This window comes from Microcaecilia unicolor, chromosome 9 (assembly GCF_901765095.1).
Source record: "Microcaecilia unicolor chromosome 9, aMicUni1.1, whole genome shotgun sequence".
Taxonomy (NCBI): Eukaryota; Metazoa; Chordata; class Amphibia; order Gymnophiona; family Siphonopidae; genus Microcaecilia; species Microcaecilia unicolor.
The window spans coordinates 192,232,280-192,241,531 of record NC_044039.1 but is presented as its reverse complement, the minus strand read 5'-3'; the positions used below and the strand labels follow the sequence as shown (position 1 = coordinate 192,241,531).

At 44.6% G+C, this 9,252-nt stretch overlaps 1 protein-coding gene across 1 annotated transcript in view; it reads left to right on the top strand.

Annotated features, from left to right (window-relative positions):
• The first annotated feature begins 816 nt into the window (after positions 1-816).
• The window catches only part of ZNF839 (zinc finger protein 839), a 56,075-nt gene continuing 47,639 nt past the window's right edge, over positions 817-9,252 (top strand). Inside the window, exon 1 of the mRNA XM_030214540.1 lies at positions 817-1,873. Within this exon, the coding sequence (XP_030070400.1) occupies positions 1,127-1,873 (747 nt within the window). The 5' untranslated portion in view covers positions 817-1,126. The remainder of the gene's footprint in view (positions 1,874-9,252) is intronic.

The window sequence follows — 9,252 nt, the reverse complement described above, 5'->3', positions numbered from 1 at the left end:
TTCCTGTCACTGGTGACCACCTTATTTCCACTCTTTGTAGTATGTAATTTGCTGCCCATTCTTGTTGTTGTTGTTGTTTTAATCTATTTAATTGACTATTGACAATAAAATAGTAACCTTAAAATGAAAAAACAGAAGAAAAATAAATGAAGGGCTTGATTTACTAAGGCAAAACAGAAGGTTTTATGTATTTATAAAATGTTATATTCCACTTTTCATGTTGAATTTTTTGTTTCAAAACAGTTTAGGAAAGACACATTAAACCACAGACTAGCTTGGACAAAGATGGATTAATACACGTTTATTTTATGTATTGGACTTTATTAACTGCCTTTACGAAGAGATTCACCTAAGCTGATGTACAGCAAGTACAGTTTACAGCATAATAATAAGAATAGCCAAATCTGGCACTAAATCTCTGTTTTATCTTTCAGGTGCTAGCTGAAACGAATATTTGCATAAACTGCTTCTATAACTTGAAGCCACTGCAGTACAATCCAAAGTTCTGATAGTCTTTATTTATTTATTTGCTACATAATTGTACCCCACATTTTCCTACCTATTTGCAGGCTCAATGTGGCTTACATTATATTGCAAAAGATATAATTATGAACAGAGTAAGAGGTTTGTTCTAAATTAACATATTACTATGTAAGAGTTAAGGAGTCTTAATGTGATGGTGTAGGTTTTCTATTGAATCACATACATGTGACAAGTTTAAACTTATTATTATTATAACAAACAATCAATCAATCAATCAATCAATCAATCAATCAGCCAGCCAGCCAGCCAGCCAGATACTTGTAAATATACGCTGTCTCTTGATCCTGAAAAAAAGAAAAAAAAAAAAAAGCGTTTTTGGAAAATATTGATGCTCTCCGGCATCCGTAGCACCCTCTCCCGCGCGCACAGGCCGCACGCAGCTGCAGTTACGGTTAGTGACGTCTTGGCAGGGCGCAGTGCAAGGTTCCGGCGGCCCGTATGTTATTTTCTGTCCGTGAAGAGTTTGTAGGACTTTGCAGCCGCGTTATTGTTTTTGGCGCTCCTTGCATCCGAAAAAAAAATCGCGGGAACATTTTCGGATTTTAGTCACGGTCACACAGGCCGCCGCCGACTTGCCTGCAATATGGCGGGCGCAGTGGGGGAGGGTAGCGGCAGGAGCATGGCGGTGGGCGTGCAGGCAGCGTGCGGTGTGGAGCACCACACCTGGCAGGTTACGGGCAGCTCCGGTCTGGACCTCCTGACCAAGCAGTTCAAAGTTCATAGTATTCCTGAATTCGTGCAGGTGACCGGGGATCATGAGGCAGTATTGAAGAATGCCCATTTGCTCGGTACTCTGGCCACCGGGGAGGGATTGCTGGTCGGTGCCTTTGAAGATTCCTCCGCCATGGAAGGACTGAGGACGGCAGGCGTCCAGGACCAGGTACAAGGCGTGGCTGGATTTCAGGGGACTCTGACCAACGCCATCATTTATGTGCAGCCGGACGGCACCTTGGTGGAAGGCGGCGGCCTGGGGGCGGAAGAGGAATATGGTCTCGTGGAGCAGCTAGTGGAAGTGCCGGAGCAGAGAAGTGTTCGGATATTGGAGACGCAGTCGCCTCGCTTTATTCAGCACGCAGCCCTGGCACCTGAGGAGTTGCAACAGGTGATTGAGCAAGTGACGAAGTCGCAAGAACATAAGCGGAACCGCGAGAAGCGAGTGGAGGCCTCGGATTTGATAGAGAATTCGGGACAGTGCGTGGTCGTGCCCCGCTTGACTGCGGCCGCCACGGGGGTGGTGCAGAACGCGGCCCAGCAGCTGCAGAACGTGGCTCAGCAAGTGGCTCAGGAACAAAACAAAATCAGTTCGGCGACCAGACTCCTACAGCACAAGGTAACTCTGAAATAGCGTGCTCTGAGGCCAAGTGGACGGAAAGTTTTCTTGTGGTTTGTAGATACGAGTTGGTGAAAATGCCTTGCTTTGTAGGGTACAACTGGAAGAAGCTGAGTCGAGTATTGTGACAAGACAGTAGAAACATAAACTGAGTCATGTAATAATAACCAAACTCGTGGGTACCATTGTTCTGGTTCATTTAGGAATATTGTATTTGCCAATTAAAAAAAAACAGCATAATATAAGCAGGTCAAAAATATATGGTAATACGCTGGTGGAGGTTTTTCAAGGGTAGTATCTTTGATATCTGTTTTTTTTCTTTAGATCGAAATATTTTTTACTTTCCAGTGGTGATTTCTAGTGCACGATACACTGGACAGGCCATATGGTCTCTTGTATGTGGTTCTGAAAACAGTAACGGAATTCAAGCATGCGTGGGACAGGCATAAAGGAATCCTGTGCAGAAGGAATGGATCCACAGAAGCTTAGCTGAAATTGGGTGGCAGGGGGAAGAGGGGTTGGTGGTTGAGAGGCTAGGATGGGGGAGGGCAGACTTATACGGGGTCTGTGCCGGAGCCGGTGATGGGAGGCGGGACTGGTGGTTGGGAGGCGGGAAATACTGCTGCACAGACTTATACGGTCTGTGCCCTGAAAAAGACAGGTACAAATCAAGGTAAGGTATACACATGAGTTTATAGTGGGCAGACTAGATGGACCGTGCAGGTCTTTTTCTGCCGTCATCTACTATGTTACTATGTTCTACGTGTTTAATTTTTTTGTAAGAGTGGCTACTGATAAACCTAAAGGGGCTAGATAAGCACTGTGTTCTGGGCCGCTACTGACCTCTGACATACAGAATATTATTTGAAACATTTGTATCTTCTGAAAAAATATGTTTTGCTGCAGGAGTTTGTTGTGTTGCTAATAAGCCACATTCAGAATCTGCTATTTAGAAGTGTTGTGTGTATGTGCGTGTGTCTGTTGTTTTTGTTATTATTTTGGACTTGGTAGTTTGCTTCTACTTTCAGCCTTCAGCTCTGTTAGAATTGGGACTAGGTGAACAGAGGATGGAGCAAAGACACATAAGCTGATGTGCAATTTGATGAGCAGCCTTTATTACAACAGTGTTTCTGCTCAACAGCCTGTGTCAGGAGTCCAAAATGCTTAGACTGGTGTTACAGTGAGAATAACTTCAAGCTGAAAAGGTAATCAAGAACCAAAGCCAGCCTTCAATTCAGCAAATAGTGATTATATTTCAATCATTTTTATTGATGATGATTTATACATTCTCATCACACTAAATTTACAGTCAACAATACAACTTCACTTTGCTATTACATCATCACTATTATTCTCTATACCTCCCCCTCCACTTCCTCCCCCCCCCCCCCCCCCCGTCCACGCAGCCTCGCCTCTTAACCCACTTAATACCCTCTTTCCCTCCCCCGCATGCGGTCTTAAAGGTGGTTCAAGATATAACTTCTTCCTTTCGATGGCAGTGTTAACCATAAAGGTTCCCACTTTTCTCTAAATCGGGCTCCTTGAACACTATTGCATGTACCCCACATCTGTCCAAACGCATGAGTTGTATCAGTTGTGATCTCCAGGGTACCAATGAGGGCCCCTCCATCAGCCAAGCCCCTAAAATAGTATTTATTCCCACAAATATGGCTCTGCAGAAATCCCTTTAACCCTTTAGGTGGTTCTGCTGTATAGTTATATTTATTAAAAAGTAACATAGGGTCATATTGTAATGTACATCCCCACATCCCTTCCACTGCCTGCAGGATATGTTTCCAGAACTGCTTAACCGCTGAGCATTTCCAGAACATATGTCCAAGGGTGGCTAAACCGCACCCACATTTTGGACACCGGTCTTCTGCTGATACTGTTGCCCGGTATGCTCTGCGTGGGGACACGTGCATCCGGAAGAAGAATTTGTATAACTTCTCCCTCTGGACTATTGACATTCTCTGTCAATACAGGTTTTTGATATGTTTTACACATCTCATCTGTTACTGTACAGCCCAAGTCCTGTGACCAACCGAGTGCTAAGCACGCATAGTCCAACTCTGTTGTATCTTTCAAGTGCTGATGGTGAAATTTCAGTGGCACTAACTGTTGAGATCCCAGCGCAAATCCCTTGGTAAGCACTTCTGAGACATCCTCTGTCAAATCTATCCACAACAGAGCTGAAATGTAATGACGTAATTGACAGTATGCAAAATCATGTCCCTTTTCAATACCGTATTGCTCTTGTAGCTCAGAGTATGCTCTCATCTGCCCCTCCTCATTTATTACTTGGGCTAAATATACTATTCCTTTTCTTGCCCCTTGAGGAATATACCTCCTCCCTGCCCAGGAGGAAATGCAGGATTATTACATATGGACAATAAGGGAGTGGCCTTCGCCAAGAAATGTCTTCTGCACATCTACCTCCATGTTGCTTTAAGTGGGTGTAACAACGGGTGCTTTTTGCAAACCTTCGGCGGTACCCCACCCCCTGAATGCAGAAGATAACTAAAGTGTATTTCTGGGTACATGGAAGTCTCAATCGCTGTAAGTGAAAATTCTGATGTATCCCTAAACCAGTCATTTATGTGCCTCATCGAGCACGCTATTGTCAACGCGCTAATGCTTAATAGACCCATCCCCCATATTCTCTTGGTGTAGCTATCAACTTTAAAGGTATTATGGGCTGTTTGCCTTGCCACAAGTATTTCTGGGTATATAAATGATTAGTAGTAGTAGTAATCCTATTCAATATCTTTTCCTCCCTGCCTCTCGGAAACAGGGGAAGTTGCTGGAAGATATGTACCCATTTAGGCACTAAGAGCATATTAAACAGTGCAATACGACCTCATAGTGAAATGGGTAAGCTCCTTCAAAGCTACAACCTCCTACTGGTCTCTTCCAAAAGTGGTTTTACATTTATGGTGTATAGGGAAGCTAGGCCTTTCGGAATTTGTACCCCCAAATATTTCAGTGCTTTATCTTCCCACCTAAGCGGGGAAAGTTCCTTTCCAAGATTGCCTCAGTTTGTCATCCAGAGCCAGTGCATAGGACTTCTGTAAATGAAGGGAAAACCCCGACAGCTTCCCATATTGCTCCACCTCTCTTAAGACATGTTGCAAGGATATTTGTGGTTTCTAATAAAACTGTTAGAATGTCGTCTGCATATGCTAGCGCCTTTACTTCCTCCCCTCCTATACACATTCACTTTATCTCCTCCGATTTGTTCAGTATCCTAATTAAAGGTTCCAGAGAGAGATCAAACAGCAGTGGGGACAAAGGGCACCCCTGTCTCGTCCCTCGTCGTACCTCAAAACGCTCGGTTCTACCACCATTTGCCAACACCTGGGCCTCTAAGGTAGCATATAGAGCTTTATTGCCCTTAGGTACCACCCCGGAATGCCTACACTTTTCAGCACTTGAAACAGGTAACTCCCATTTCGCCTGGCCAAACACCTTAGCAGCGTCTAAACAAACCAGCATTGCTGGTTCTTTGCCGTTTACGCTTTTTGTGCCATAGACAGAAGAACCCTCCTGACATGCAGTACTGAGTGGCGTCTCGGTACAAATCCCACCTGCGCTGGGCTGATCAGTCCCGGTAAGTGTTCCCTCAGCCTACTAGACAGGATCTTGGCCAATAGCTTAATATCTACGTTTATCAATGATATTGGACGATAGGATTCTGGTTCCTCTGATGATTTACCTGGCTTTAGAATTAGTTATCAAGGCTGAATTTTCATAGATCGGAAATTCCCCTTCCCTAATTACCGCTTGGTAGTATTCCAGTAAAGGCGCCACTATGGACACTTGCATTAATTTGTAAAACTCCCCAGTAAAACCATCCCCCCCTGGTGCTGAATAAGCTTTTATTCCTTTAATTGCTTGTTGTAACTCTTTAACTGATAGAGGGGCATTAAGCTGTTCCACTACTTAGCCGATATTGAGGGCATTCCAGCCCTGTCTAATGAATCATTTACTGCTCTCCTGTTCGGGGACCCTTCTCCTTGGTATAATTTTTGGAAATAATCTTGTAAAATCCTAAGCACTGAGTCCGGACGATTCTTTACTATGCCTCACTCATCCTTCAGGGCCGCAATAGTCCGATTTCCTTCCCAAGGTTTTACCAGCCTCGCTAACATGCCTCCCTCCCGTCTGGTTCCCATAATGTTGAAACCTATATTTTTGAAACACCAGCTGGCGTTGTGTCTGCGCATGTATTAGGGAGTTCAATGTTATCTTTAATGACACATAATTATCCCTATTTATTTGCGTAGGGGAATTTATATGTGCTTGGCTTTGTGTAATTTTTTAGTTAACAATGCCTGCAGCTACCTTCTTCCTTTGTGTTTCTGCATAGGCAATGATATCACCCCGTATAACTGCCTTCGCTGCCCCCCCCAAATAATTTTGGGTTAGCTTTATGCTGTTGATTGTGTAAGGAGTATTCCTTCCATCTTTTTTCTATGTACTCCCTGAACTCTTTGTCTCTCATCAAATGCCTCGGGAATCTCCACCTCCTCACTGTGCTGTAATTCCCAGGGGCTTCTAAGTCCAGCCACACTGGCGCATGGTCAGAAATCACCACCTGCTCAATCCTTGCTTCAGTCACCCATGGGAACATGCACCCTGACGTAAAGATATAATCTATTCTTGTCCTCGATCTATGTGAGTAATCCCTTTCTCCAGGGTGTAATAATCGCCAGGAGTCTACCACTGATAATGAAGTGGCAAAAGTCGAAAGCATCCCCTTTGTAGTGCCCCCTATCGTGTCTCTACTTCTTGCCCCCGTGCAATCTATCTTTGAGTCAATCAAGGCATTCATATCTCCTGCTATTATAAGTAGTTTATGTTGGTTTGGCAGTAAATCCTTTAAGTGCTGTGGGAAAAAATTTGGCTCTTGTGGAGTTGGCGCATAAACTGATAGCAAATACACTTCTCTCCCCTGTAACCATAATTTTATCAATAAATATATACCTTGCGTATCTTGTAGTACAATTTCTGAGGTGTGAGCTAGATGTTTGCGAATAAGGACTGCCACTCCCCCACTCCTCACTCCTCTTTCCCGTAGATGTGTATAGCACTACTTCTTAAGTTTACTATGTTCTAAATCTGAAAGCCTTGTTTCTTGGAGGCATGCAATGTCTATCTTGAGGCTATTTAAATGGGACAGTATCTTTTTACGTTTTATCGGAGAGGTTATCCCTCCCACGTTCCAAGTTGTAATCCTACATTGAGGCATTACCTATTGAAGTTAGCTCACTTTGCGTTTCCTCCTGTTCCCACATCCAGGGGTCCCAGCCAGCCCCCAGATCTTTACAGTTACCAACTCCTCTCTCCAGTTCGCATACACATACTGTCATCCACCCATTTACCCACACTTCTCGCCCTTTTGACATTATTATCTTCGCATGCTGCCCTCCCTTGATACCATCCTACCCCCTTCCATACCCTTACTTTATCCGATGGATCCGATACCATCGCTTTGTCACATTCCCGCTGGGGTCCCCGATCCCCCATGCGCGCCACACCCCACCTCTAACCATAAACATTAAATTAAAAACTTCACAATGCCCTTCTACAACCATAAACCAACCATTACTTTTAAGTCCAACTCGCGTGCATTTATATCCTTTCCATTCAGTTCTAGTCCCAGTTGCCGGTTCCTGCTTCTCTACCACACTGTTAACAAAATCTGCAGCCGCCGCTGACTCCGACTCAGAAGAATTCCATTTGCCTTGCAGTTGAATCTTCAATATTGCAGGGTATAGAAGCATAAATCGAACTTATTTGCCAGGGTTGTACACACTGGATGGAATCGCCGGTGCTTCTGTACACTCGCCGAGTAATCTGGGAAAATTCGTATGAACTTTCCTTCATAGTTGAGCAAGTCTCATTTCTGTGAAGTATAGGACTTCATTTTTTTGTTTTGCTAGAATTGAGACTAGGACCATGGTGACACAAATATTTATTCACAACTATTAAAAGGGAAAGGAAAAAGGCAATAGGATTTGTTATACTGCCTTTCTGTGGTTACAATCAAAGTACTTTATATATTAAACAGGGGTACTTATTTTGTACTCGGGGCAATGGAGGGTTAATTGACTTGCCCAGAGTCACAAGGAGATACAGTGGGAATCGAACCCCAGTATTACGTCAGCCTGTGGAGTGGAGGGGGCATGCAAGAGGGTTCTTTAAGAACCTCACAATTAAGGGCTTTTAGCAGGGCCATGAGGTATTCTCACTTAATAATTGACTCTCACTCCCTTCCCTTACTGGGGGGGGTGGGGGCAACTTGACAGTGCTGTCTATCTGATAGACCTGGTGGGAACTGAAGAACCGGGTCCGGGGTTAAACGGAGCAGACCCAAATAGTATAAGAGGGTCGGAGAGGGACTCGGGTAAAGGGGTTCCTTGAAGTATGGAGGAAAGTTCGGGGGGGGGGGGGGAGGGGACAGGTGGAAAGGTGGTAATGCAGTAGACTGGTTCATATGGGTAATATTTGTCCACAGGAATGGGGGGAGAGATTTATCAGTAAACATTATTAAAGTAAGATACTTCTCATCCATCGCCCCGGGGGGGGGGGGGGGGGGGTTCATCAGTCTAGACCCTACGGGGCATAGATGGGGGGGGAGTGGGTAACAGGGGAAGAGGGGAGTGAGACTATAGAGTACTCTGGCTAGTCTATGGTAAGAGGTCTGGTAATGTTATGGGGGGGGAAGAGGGAGGTTTATCGGAGGGATAGGGGAGAAAATATTTAAAAATATTTCTGGATGTTGATTAATGTTAAGTGTTTGCATACAGCATGGTTTGTTTGTGGAATATACACAGTGCAGTGTTTTGAGCAGATGTATAATGCTGAAATTCCAATAAAAATCGTTTAAACATAAATGGAGCAGACCCAGAAATGCAATCTTTTAATTGAGGAAACTGAGGAGAAAAAAATCTATAGTGCTTAAAAATAGCATATTCAGTTTAGGGTGGGATTCTTTTTTGGGGCCTGATGCATAAAAGGTAGCTGTAAAATACAACTGCCTCGGTAAAATTTAGCAAGTTGCAAACAGCGACCCTTGTGCATCGCTCTCTGTTTGCGACTCTATTCTTTAAATTTAATTTGACAGCTCCTGATGCGCAACCCAACGTGGACCTCTGAACCCTGCAGCCCCTCTTGGTTCCCTCATGCAAGCAATCCCTAGTGGTCCAGTGGACCCCTGACCACCCCCTGAAGCAAGAATGGTCCCAGTGGTCTAGTGACCCTGACCCCCTTCCCCCCATGCCCACTTCTCGGCTCCCCCAAAGGCAACAATGGCCCTGGTGGTCTAGTGATTCTCTCCTCCCCCACCCCCGTTCCTGGAAAAAGATGGAGGTAGG